Below are 13,273 nucleotides of genomic sequence, written 5' to 3'. Positions count from 1 at the left end.
GACTGGGAATGCTTCTCTTGTCCAAAGTTAGAAGACCAAGACCTATTGATAAAAATCTTAATGATAATTATGTTTAAAAGTATAAGAGGTGACGAAATTTACATGAAATTTTGTAAGAAAAAAACTGATGTTATTTCTGTTACAGAACTGGTTAACAAAAATAGTAGTTTAAATGATGGCTAATTTTATCTAATGTCTTATGAAGTCTTATAGGCAATCTAAATAGTTATTGGGAATAAGTAACTAAATAGTTGTGAAAAAGATAAATGTTGGATGAACTTTAAACAATAATTATGTGTTATGGTGGTTACAGCTTCCAAACTCTTTTTGGTGACTTAAAACTTGAGAGTTTTGCTAAGTTTTATGATAAAAATTCTCTGAGTATCATCATTTCCAAATAAGATAAGATATTAGACATTGATTGCTAAATGTACATTTGTCTACTTTTGGCTTTTCATTACAGGAAAACTAAAAGGTGTTTTGGCTCTATTGGTAAACATGTGTTTTATTAAAAGATTGTACTATAAAGTAACATGTTTCTAGAAGTTATGAAGTGTTTATAAATTTTCCAAGCCACAAGATACTAATGTAAAAGAAAGTTTATAATGGTTTAGTTTTTACTTACAAATTAAGGTTTCTAAGGGGTAAAATTCCTAATTAGTATATGTGATTGAAGCTACTAAAAATTAAGAAAAATATGTCTGTGTACAAGGAAAGTAAGATGTATAAAGAACAAAGAATGAAAATATTTTGTTTGGTTGATTAAGAAAGATAAATTTGTCCTCAAGTACTAGAAAAGAAAAGAAAGACATGGGACAAATTCTGAATGTAAAAAGAAAGTTATAGAAGGTTTGTGGAAGAGGAATTCTGGAAAAGGAGTTTTATGCATGGTCAAATTGGCTAAGATTGAAATGAATTTAATTAAGTAAATGAGTTTTAATAGCAGAAATAAGCTGGTGCAAAATTAAAATTTGGTCTTCTGTCTCTTAAAAGGATAATTTGCTTAAACTTGATAAAGAGGTTACAAAAGATTTTTCTTTACCTTTGAGTAAGTCTACCCAAAAGACAGAAAAAAAAAAAAAAAAAACTGTTAAAATAATTTCCTACGTTCAAAAGACTGAGGTCTCTCTATTAAGGCTTTTAGACTGTTAATGCTCTGTTTGCTTTGATTGTTTATATTTTTGACAAGCTCCACCAAAATTCATATCTTAAATAAAGTCTTTTTTTTACTTTTTTCTTTGAGAATTTTCAAAGGGCCCTGGAACTTCTCAAAGAAATTTGCTCTCTTCCTATAAGGGGAAAGATACTAAACTTATTAGGCTTATTCAATATGTTCAATTACATGGAAAGCATTGTCAGAACAGTGATGATAAGCCTGCTTAGGTGCTATCATGTGGGCAAATGTTATTGACATAGGTGTTTTAAAATTGTATAACATTACTAAAATTCTGATCTGTCCTGGTTATCAGTCATAATTCTGGTTATTATTATTTTAAAGTGTTGTATGTCACAAAATTAACCAAATTTCCTTGTCAATTGCCATGTTGAGGTCTTGTTGTTTACAGACTTATTTCTTTGCTCTAATGCTTTTGCAAAATGTTTCGACTTCAGAAAAATTCATAGAAAGGACTCTGACATTTACACTGGAACTGTACAGGTTTCTGACAAACTTTCTGATCATAAAACTGAACTGGGTAAAAAATTATAGAAATCTGATAGAGAGACTGATAACTTCATAAAGCTGCTAACAAAAAGAGTGGGATCAAGAATAGATTACACAGGACTGAACCAACTGATAAGGATGATTATAATTTTTATGATTTTTCATTTGAAGTATTGCTGAATTTTTAATGTTTTGTTTTTTCAGATTTAAGGAAAACTTTTTCTCTTTTCTCCTGAGCTAGCTATGACATAACAATTTGATAAATGATACTTTTGTAAGCAAAATTGAAATATTTACCTTTTTCTCTCTACCTGATCCCTCGAATTTAAAAACTCTTAGTAAGTGAGTATTGTTGTTTTCATGGCAATATAGTTATTTGCATAAGTTCAATAAGAATCTGTTCTCCTTATAACAGGACACAATTAGAAACACTGGTTCTATTACCAAGGTTGTGACTGGAATATCATATTTACAATATAACCATACAGCTTTTGAAAAATGAAGATTAGACTTTATGGAATAAAGCCACGTAGAAATATTGGCCTGGTACCTTATGTTCCAAGCAGCACTTACCAGGATAAGTAAGGAATGTCACTTATCTGGCAGGTACAAGGAACCTTGAAATATTTTGGGGAAACCTCAGAATAGAGGAATTCACCCAAATTTATAGGTATTGCAGACCAAGTCTGATGACAAAATCCTTGGCTTGGCTTTCCTGGCCTCGAGAGACCTTTAAAGTTCAATGTGAGATTCCTTATAAAAAGTTCCAACAAAGCAGATTTAAAAGAGCCTATGTGATCAACTGCTATTCTTACTGTACCTATGTAAATAATTGGGCCAACTCTATTAGAACTAGACTTATTTTACAAACTAGTTAGTTTTAATTTGGCTATCTTTGATAAAAATGAGGGTGATTTTAGAGAAAAAAAATTATATTTCAGTAAAAACTATTTCAGTATAAATTTGCGGATATTAGATCCTAGTTTTGTTGTCTTTTGAGGTTTTTGTTTTATATCTGTTGACTGAACTGGATCCTGATTTCTTCTAGTCTCCTGAAATATCTGGCTACAGATGTCCAAACTAACGTTTTTGATTTTTTTCCATCATTTTCATTTAAAATCACTGAGAATTGAACCTGCCCTTTTTCCTGAAGCCTTACAAACTGAAGCTGATGAACTTGATATAAACTTAAGAGATGACCTGACGACACCATCAGAGACATTTTAAACTGCAAAAGATACTTTGACGCTGACATCTAAAATTCTTCTTCACTGGCTGTCCTCTGAACTCAAAAACTGGTTTACAATTTGCTCTAACCATTAATCTTGTTTTTCTTTCGTTTACACAAATATGCTTCTGGAGTCTGCCATGCTGTTGGCACAATTTAGAAATCCCGTGGATTCTTAACTTCTGCAAAAACTCCTATTGCTAATGGACACTTAATTGCAGCCTTATTACAAGCTATTCACCTTCCTTCAAAAATTGCCATTGTTCATTGTTCAGCCCATACTAAAGAGACTGATGTCATATCTTTAGGGAATGACAGGGCTGACAGAGCTGCTAAATATGCAGCTCACTATGGACCCCCTTATCCGTTTTCCACCCAATTCTTAAACCTGCCTTTATCCCTGACTGATGTTATTAACTATCAGGCAAATGCCCCACAATCTGAAAAAGACAATTAGATACAAAAGGGTGCCAAACAATTATCAGATAGATTATACATTGGACCAAATGGACTTCCAATAGCTCCTTTTCTTTTGACTTTTTGGCTTGCACTTATCTCCCACCAAGTGGGACATATGTGCAAACGGGGGATAGTTAAGGAACTGAAAGACAATGGTTTTGCCTTGGCATCCATAAAATTTCTGACCAAATCCCCTCCCAGTGCACAACTTGCAAATCTTACCAAGTCTCTGGGAGAAATCAGTGTGATCCAGGAAGTCCTCCCAGGCCCACGCTGCCTTTTGTGGCGCTCCAAATGGATTTTATAGACTTCCCTTCAGCTTTAGGTTACTCTCACTGTTTGGTTATTGTCTGCATGTTTAGTGGATGGACTGAATGCTATCCGACCAGACATGCAGATGCCACAACAGTGGTAAAGAAATTAATAACTGAAGTTATTCCTCGCTTTGGCATTCCTTTATGGATTGAATCAGACCAAAGAACTCATTTTACAGCAGAGATAAACCACTTGCTTGCAAAAACTCTGGGGTATTCATTAAAATTTCATACCCCATATCACCCTCAGTCATCAGGGCAAGTGGAACGTAAAAATCTAGATATAAAAAGAACTCTAGGAAAAATCTGTCAAGAAACTGGACTTAAATGGCCAGAAGCTCTGCCCTTGGCCCTTATGAAGATTCAAAATACTCCAAATAGAAGGCATGGACTGACTCCTTTTGAAATAGTTTTTGGACATCCGATGCCTACTGGCGTCTCTAAACCTTCAATTCCTGGATTAAATGAATATTATGGGAACTTAAGTGAACAATTTGATGCTATGACTTGTTATATACAAAAATTAACTAGTATACTTGAAGCATATCGTCAACAGGTAAAAGAGGCATGGCCACCACCTTCTGACAAGCCTTGCCATCCCTTTCCACCAGGAGACCGGGTGTACATCAAGGTCTTTAGAAAAAAACACGCACTGTCACCTCGCTGGGAAGGACCTTATGAAGTTTTACTGACGACCTGCACTGCCATCAAAACAAAAGAAAAATCTTCCTAGATCTATGCGAGCCACGCCAAAATAGACCCAGAACATCGCTCTCAAGACAACTGGGAGATAATCCCCACAGGTGACCCTAAACTAAGGATTTCGAGGGCCAAAACCCAGGCCCCAGAAGCAGCCGACATCACGAAGTAGACAGCTTTTCCCAAGATCACGGATCAAGAAAACCTACTTTGACCCATTTCCTCCCCCTTGCTTCAAAACTCCCTATATATATACACACTCACACACACAAACTATTAGTGGATATATATATATATTTTTTTTTAATCATTTAATAGAAAGCTGACTGGAGAGTGCTGGTCTCTATCTGTCCCTCTTCCCCTCTCTAAGTCTCCGCTATGGGCTCTTTTCCGATCTGTGTCTTGCTTTTACTAACTCTCTCCTTTTCAACAGGTCGGGCACAGACCAAACACCCCCTTATGCCAGTTTACCAAGCCCTAGCCACGCTAACTAATCAATCTGACTGTTGGTTATGTCAACAGCTAGATAGTGCAAAAGAACCTGAACTAGTCTTTGTTCCTGCTGATATGAACACCTGGTAGACTAAGTATGGAAAATGGATGAATAACAGAGTATGGTATCCGCAACAAGGGAAACTTCACTCTGCTTCTTCTCCTGGTGAGTCACTTGGGCCCCAGAAAGACTACTTAGAAGGTCAAGGACTGTCCCTTGCCCAAGTACAAGCAATAGGTGAAAGTTTTTCCCTCTGCATTGAAAGTAAACATGGCACTGGACCTTTCCTGGGTGATATACCGAGACAATATTGCCGTCAAACTCTGTGGTTTGATTCCGCAGGTGGCATCTTCAGAACTCTCAAGGGAATTGTAAGTGACTCTATCACTACTCCCTCTGGCACAAACATTTGCCAAATCACCAAGTGCTCTGGATGGCTTACGAGCCACCCGTGTGCAACTTGGGGTATAGCAGCTATCCGCATGGTTAAGCTGCCCAATGCCACAGACTATATATGGGTGGATCAAAAATCTGGACTCACCTGGTCAGGTGACAAGACCAGGCTTTATAGCTGTCAGAATCAGACTGCAGGCCTCCTGTACCAGCTATTCCGCAATCTGTTCTGTTCTCGCAGACTGACAGGAGCTCATGGGAAATGGAGATGTTTAGGTAGTAACAGTGCAAGTGGCACAGATCATGAAATAGTCCAGATCCTGGGAACTACAGACTCAATTCTAACCTTGTCTTTAAACTACACTGGTCTTTTCATTTTATGCGGCAACAAAGTGTATAAAGGATTCCCACCTAATTGGTCAAGACGATGCGGACTTGGATACCTAGCTCCTCTGTCACCAAACACTCCACCTTAAATGCTAGCCAAATTACAAACTTGGGTTCGTTTGTTCATAAGATTGTGCCACATAAACGTGCCAGTCGAGAAATCGTGGAAAATCCACTTGTGTATCACAACTCCAAGTTCTTTTCAGCCTTGAGAGTCCTATTCCCCGGCTTTGGAGATTATGAGTTGGAGAAAGCAATATTAAAAATCTCTCTATAGTAATGGAACAAGAGTTCAACACCATCATGCAAACCTTAAACATACTCCAGTCAGAGATTAACAGCCTAGCATCTGTGGTGCTCCAAAATCGGCGTGCTCTGGACGTACTCACTGCCCAGAAAAGAGGAGCATGCGCAATCATTAGAGAAAAATGTTGCTTTTATGTGAATCAAACAGGTCAACTTAAATCTATTAAACTTAATCTATTAATCTATCTAACTTAAATCTATTAAAAGAGAAGATTGACATTTTTCATCAGATAAACGAAGCTCACACATTTTATTGGACTGACTTGTTTCCAGGATTGGGGGACTGGTTTAATGGAGTGTGGGGAAATGTGCTCCGATTTGTTCTTTTCTGCTTGTTCATCCTCATTCTAATCTATGTTCTTTTCTCTCTTTGCAGACTTCTTATCACCCGGGTACTAACACGATTTCTCTCTCCACAGTCACCAGCTCAGCTTTTAATATGTGAAACTTCTAGGGAAGTTTCAGAGGAGGGAACTGATGGTGCTCAGGGCAAGCTGCCCCAGGAAGCACCACTCTGGTATGCGGATTATTTCGAGCTGAAGACAATAAGGACTCAGAGAGCTCAGGAAAAATATTTGAGTTTCCCCTCCCAAACCGCCTAAAGAATTTAAAACCAAAAAAAATCTGTTTTAGGAAGGGGTTATTATCATGACTGCTATAAAAGATAATTTAGGATAGAGGTTACAATAGAAAAGGCACCACCAAGCCCATCTTATCGGGAGTCCTGTCTCTCTGGCCACATTCTTTGGATGGCCCTGCGAGGAGTTGTCAGACAATCATTTACAAGGGAAGTCTCCATTTGTAAAGGTATCTCCCTCTCTGTATTGAGAAAAAGGGGGGGTGAGCTCATTTCTAGTAACTTATCAATGTGGAAGATGAGGCCTTGGGGCTGTATAATAAACCTTACTCTTGTTTACTGTGCTTTAGTGGTAATCTCCTGTAACTGACTCCCCCCACCCCCAAAACCCTCCTTTGTCATTGGCTGAAAATGATATTTAAGACGAGAATTTCTGCTATTGTGTTGAGAAACGCAGTGTCCCTGCTTTCTCCCATGTATACATGTTATTAAACTTGGTATTATTTTCTCCTGCTAACCTGTCTTGTTGATTATTTGGCCAGCCAGAAGAACCTTAAGGGAAAGGGCAGAGGGAGATTCTCCCTCTTCCCCCGACAATATCCTTTTATTTCATTCACCAGAAGTCTCCCCATCATCCTCTCCTGCCAGAAATTCTGGGTTTTCATTCCTACATTGCTCTGAACACATGCCCTAACATAACTCATGTCTCTCTATGGCCTCCCCCATTGAACTCTAGATCTGTGATTAACAAATCTCCTACCCTCTCAAGCTCTTCCCTGAATACTTCCTTCACCTCCTTCACTGAACTAAATTTGGCTGTCCCTGCAAAGCTCTCAACTGGAAGGGGTTTTTATCTTTCCCTCTGGGCCAGCTGAAGTTGGGGTCCACCTCACACCCCATCACTACTGCTAAAATAATTTTGCTGGAAAACCGCCTGCTTGCTGAGGCTCCTGCCCTGTGGCAGGCACTCTACTCTCCCTTGCATTCTCCACGGGCCTGATCTCCCACTCCCCGACCCACATCCCCCACCAGGCACCATCTTCTTAGGGATTTCCACATCCAAATGGGTCTTGGTCTCTCGGTTCCCTGACTCACCTCTTCAATCACTTTTTGCTCCACTGACATAGCCAGCACTGCCAAGGTCCCCTGTAAACGAACAACTCTCTACTGGTTTGACCTGCCTACGTACTCAAGCAACTCTCACAACCAACTCTTCACTGACTTCTTAGGTCTCCATCTCATTAGGTCCACTGCTTTCCCACCATCCACAGCTCCTCTCCTGTCTTCAATTCCTCCCTTGCCCATATTAGATTCCATGGTCCATCATTATAAACACTCAACTCCCCCATGCTCCTCCATTTTTCTAAGATGTATCTGCCTTACAAAACCCATATAAATCCACTTACTCCACCTATCATAGTTCATCTCATCTAAGATGCCAACAATGGTAAGACCCATCATTACTATACTTGCCACTGAGAAAGAAAAAATGCTGCCAATTGATAACACAGCACTTTGTTATTGATTCTAAGTTGTATCCTAATGTTTGAAACGTAATTGTGATAGCACTTTGCATTTCTACATCACTTAAAAAAAGTCAACATTTTAGACACGGGTAAAATACACAAGAGTAAAAATTAAAGTGTTTCTTTAAAAATTAATCCACACTCACACTTCCTGATTTCAAAACTTACTACAAAGCAACAGTAATCAAGACAGTGTGGTACTGGCATACAGACAAACATTTAGGTCGATAGGACAGAACTGAGTCCAGAAATAAACCTTCATGTCTATCTGTGGTCAAGGGTGCCAAGACCTTTCAATGGCGAAATAAGAGTCTTTTCAACACATGATGCTGGGAAAACTGGATGTATACATATGTAAAAGAGTAAAGTTAGATCCTTATATCTCACACCATAGTAACTCAAAATGGATCATAGATCTAAATGTAAGAGCTAAAACCATAAAACTCTCAGAAGAAAACATAGGAGTAAATATTTATGACCTTGGATTTGGCAACAGATTCTCAGATATGACACTAAAAGCACGAGCAAGAAAAGAAAAAAAATAGATACATTGAACTTCATCAAAATCTAAAACTTTTGTGCTTCACTATCAAGAAAGTGAAAAGACAATGCACAAAATGGAAGAAAATATTTGCAAATCATAGATATGATTAGCAGTTAGTATCCAGAATATATAAAGAACTCTTACAACTCAACAACAAAAAGACAACCCATTTAACAGAACGCAATCCTGTTGCAGAGGAAGGCAGGGTGGAAGTCATAGGCTGTGCAGTAGGGTTTGCCCTGGAAGTGTGTTCAAGGCAGTGACTGGTGAGAGATCACTCCAGGAGACAGGGCCATCTTTACCAAGTTCCCATTTGGGGTAACTAGGGGGAAGGGGGAGGAAGCTACACCATCAGAACAGAACAGAAGACTTACTCTAGCTGGACCCACACCCACAAACATCTCCAAGAACTCGGATCCACTAACAGTGATGAAAGGAACGTTGGCTTCTCCGGCTGTGGCCTTAGCTAGCAGTGTCTTCCCAGTACCTGGAGGGCCAGTGAGAATGGCACCCTTCAGATATAAAAAAGAGAAAATATATTTAACTAGAATTCATAAAAACTGTATATCCATAGATAATTCCAAGATATAAATCTGTTTATAAATTTCAGTAATATACACTAAATATTTCTGAAACATCTGAACTACAGTAGAACATTTTTACATTAGTAAGAAGAGTAAGAAAAGGATTATTACAGACTATTTTGTTTAAAAAAAATTGGTAAGAATGTGAAATCTTAAATACTCTTATTTTATAAGATTTTTTAGTGTTGCTTTTTAGGCCTTTCTATCAGTATATAAAGGGTGACTTAAGCTAGGAAACGACTAATAAACTAACTGAGGCTTACTTAAATAATTCAAGGAGACACAAACACGACACTCCCAATTTACATTTTGCTTATTTTCTTTCCTTTAAAATTTCACAAATGAAGTAAAAACATAATGACCCACGATGAACTTAAAGAGAAAAAACATAAGTATTTTCTCAAACACTATAATGGAGATGCCTAAGTATGATGTGAATAAGTACTTAAGTAATAGCAAATTATGAAGTTATAAAATATGACTTTTTATCTATATAGGCAAGACGTGAAATCAAGAAAATGATGATTCCCTTTACAAAAGATTTCTTTAAAGTAAATTTTATTAATGGATTTTTAAAAGAATTAGTTAAATTTTTTTTGATTCATTTACTTAATGACCTAGCCTGGCCCTGGGAATACACAGATCAGTAAGGCTGCCCGTTGCAGCAGTGGGCACAGGGATGTCTGCTGGGAGGAAGGAAGGTGAAAATTAGTGCTCCTATCTCTTCCCCACCAATTCCTGTGCCATGAACCTCAGTGCCAGGCCCAGGCAGAGGGTCCATGCATACCAGCTGAGGGAGAGACAACTGGTGACAGCAGGCAGCATATGCTCAGGGTACTACAGCTGCTGAGAGATGGGGTGACTAAATCAGACTTGGGGGGAAGGAAGGCAAATTGAGGAAGGCTTCCAAGAAGAGAACACAAATCTTTTCAGGGGTATACAGACTACATGCAAAAAGACACATTCACAGAACAACTGACCCAAAAAGACTCTTGAGTTAAGCAGAGACTAATAAATTAAGAGAGAGGAAAGAGAAAAACAGCTACATTATAGTAAGTAATCAAACTTCATAAAATTATAACTTCAGAGATCAAAAAATAATTCAAAAGACTTTGGGTTAATGAGTGGAAAACAATCTTCTGAAAGTTCATTTTACCTTTGGTATTTTTGCTCCTAGGTCTTGATACTGCTTCGGGTTTTTCAAGAAATTCACGAATTCCATTATCTCTAGCTTGGCCTCCTCACAGCCAGCCACATCTTTGAACTTCACATCTATCTCATCCTTTAAGACTTTGGCAGTGGTTTCTCCAACACTGAAGAGTCCACCCATCCCTCTGCCTGTTCGACCAATACCAGCAGGCCCTCTTCGTATGGTGTATAGTAAGAAAGCGATGATGAGCACCGTGGGCAGCATGCTCAGGAGAAATGAACTAAAGGGAACCACACAAAGCAGTGACATCTTTTTAAGACTGTTCATCTTTGGCTTTTAACACGTTTTGAAAGATACACTTTTTGATAACTGCTTGGGATAATAATTGCATACATTTTCTATTTTTATGAAACCTGAATATTCTAATATTTTATCTCAGGCTCAAGGAGAATCTTAAGTGTGTCAACATCACTGAAGTAGAATCACAGAAGACCAAAAAAAACCCTGTTCTTAACATGTATGCTGTCCATTGATATTTTATTCCTATCCCAATAACCACTGTTTATGCACAGTATAGACCTAAAAAGCTGTGATTTATTACCATTATATCTGAGTTTCAAAGAAATTTCTTTTGTATTACTCAGTTAAAAATTTTAACATGATCCTGGTATTAGCATGGCTAAAAATTCCAGTTCTCTTATTGGAATGCATCAACTATTCTGAAGAGATGTCTTCAGAATATCAAGTATCAAATCCTTGCTAAGTTAACAGCATATCAGCTTCAAAAGCTCTGCATACAAAGATGAGAGCCATCTTTCTACCAGTGCCACAGAGGCCACTCTGTGCAGCTTGTGCAGGCTCAACAGACTCCCAGGGGAACTGGTGTGCCCTCCCACCTTGTGCTGCTCTGGAGGGAGCTGCTTGGGAATGACTTAAAGTCTGGGGATGACTTTTGTCTTAACAAAGTTAACTTGAACACAACTATGACCACAGATATACACTTATATTGGGTAATATATAATGCACTTAGTTTAACTTACCCTAAGAAATTTGGATCAAAACCTTGTACATGGTTTACGTCAAAAACAAAACAAAACCAAAGCCAGGACTTGCTTTCTAATTTTTCATTTATTACAAAATTTTAAATGCTGCTACAGCAGGCAGCAAGAACCATGAAAAATTTATCTTTGGTTTATTTCTGGAGGAAAAAAAAAATGCACTGACCATAAAAGTTTAAAGAATGATACAACACAACTTTTTGTAATGTTTCAGCACCAGCCTATAGAGTTAAATAATTATATGATAGCCTCAGGCCGAGGGATATATGTGAAATAATCTCAATAGCATTCTGGATCTAAATACTGCAGGTAGATTGTAGGTCTACACAAACCAAGATTCAAGAAAGTTCCTAAAACTGAGTAACACAATCAGCTCGATTAACACACTAGCTATCTGTTTTCTGCTCTTTTACATATATAGAAAAATTAAAATTTATTTCTACTTTCAATCTCAAACTGGTACCTCTATAGCAAGGTATACCTTCTGCATTTAATGCAAATGGGTAACTGCCAGGAGATCTACCTGAGTGTATGTGGATGAGCACTGAAAGGCAATATAATTCCCAAATAAGCTCAAAGACAGGTGACTCTTGCAGTCAATGGACCCTTCTTGAAAGACCCAGACTTGTAAGTGGCCTCATTAAAGACAAATGACCTCTAACAGAAGAAGCAGCTCTGACAAGAGAGGAAGAAGAATTAAAATCCTAGAAAACTCTATGAAATATAAATGTAAATGACAGTAAAAAGGTGGGAATGCCACTCTTTAACCCAAAAGGGCTCTTTATGCTAAAATCCTACGAAAGTACAGCACATTGGACATTAATATCCCAAACCACAGCCTAATCGAGATAAATATAAATGTGTAGAAAATCAATCAGTCACTAGCAAAAACTAGTAAGTTACTAACGGTTCAGAAAAAACTCTGGCCAAATTGAGAGAGACCTGTTTGAGAATATAATGTGTAACTTGCCACCTGGTGACGGAACACACAGTGAACCACACAAAGCACAGCGAACAGTCTTCCACACGTTTCTGTGTTTTCATTGCTTCTTACCCATCACTTTCAGCAATGTAGACAACAGGTACCCGATTCTCCCCTTCTATGCCCAATTCCTGCTGTAAAGTTTCCAGATTCCGCTCAAAGGTGTCCACACTGCCAATATTAAACCAGACGTATTGCTATAAAAACAGAAAAACAAAATATCCTAATTTTGTTAGGGAAATGAAGGGGAAACAAAGGGTTCAATTCACTAAAGGATTCAACTTATTAAGAATTTTTCAGAAATACTGAAAACTTACAAATTAAAAAAAAATAGCAATAATAAAAGACTGGCTTTAATGATGTGGTGATTAAGTATCACTCAGTGAGAACACTTGGCAATCCTTGGTAAATAAGCATTTCTTTAGCAATGTTCCTCAGTGGTTCTAAAATTATAAACTCAAAAGAATGAAAAATCTATCTAAAAAGAAAATCCTTTTCATAAATAAATATGCATCCTTTTCCTCTTCTCCATTTCCCAGGTATTTCTCAGCTGCCTATTCCCAAACTAAAAACAAACGTGACACAGTAATAACAGCTAAAGTTTACTGAGCACTTACTAAGTGTCAGGTATTATTCTAAGCCCTTTATATACATTAATTCATTCAATCTTCAGAACCACCCTAAGAAGTAGGTCCTATCATTAAACATTGGGAAGACATCCCCATCATCCATTGAGAACAGAACTGTGCTTTGCTGCACTAGGCGTTACCCTCTATTGACTGGATCTGGTGGGTTTCTGAGGACCTAGGGAGGGACGCCTGAAGGGCCTGAGACAACAGCTATGTTACTGATGGGGTGCAGGGCAGGTCGCCCCAAGCTGTGCCACTCTGGTATGTGGATTATTTCGAAC

At 37.9% G+C, this 13,273-nt stretch overlaps 1 protein-coding gene across 1 annotated transcript in view; it reads right to left on the bottom strand.

Moving 5' to 3' along the window:
* Window positions 1–13,273, bottom strand: part of AFG3L2 (AFG3 like matrix AAA peptidase subunit 2) — a 47,598-nt gene that overhangs the window by 20,067 nt on the left and 14,258 nt on the right. The window contains exons 7-9 of the mRNA XM_058556781.1: window positions 12,436–12,560; window positions 10,330–10,603; window positions 8,964–9,101 (exon numbers count right to left, since the gene is read on the bottom strand). Of these exons, the coding sequence (XP_058412764.1) occupies window positions 8,964–9,101; window positions 10,330–10,603; window positions 12,436–12,560 (537 nt within the window). The remainder of the gene's footprint in view (window positions 1–8,963; window positions 9,102–10,329; window positions 10,604–12,435; window positions 12,561–13,273) is intronic.

Source organism: Diceros bicornis, chromosome 16 (assembly GCF_020826845.1).
Source record: "Diceros bicornis minor isolate mBicDic1 chromosome 16, mDicBic1.mat.cur, whole genome shotgun sequence".
Taxonomy (NCBI): domain Eukaryota; kingdom Metazoa; phylum Chordata; class Mammalia; order Perissodactyla; family Rhinocerotidae; genus Diceros; species Diceros bicornis.
The sequence above is the reverse complement of the archived record's forward strand: the minus strand, read 5'-3'. Positions and strand labels throughout refer to the sequence as shown.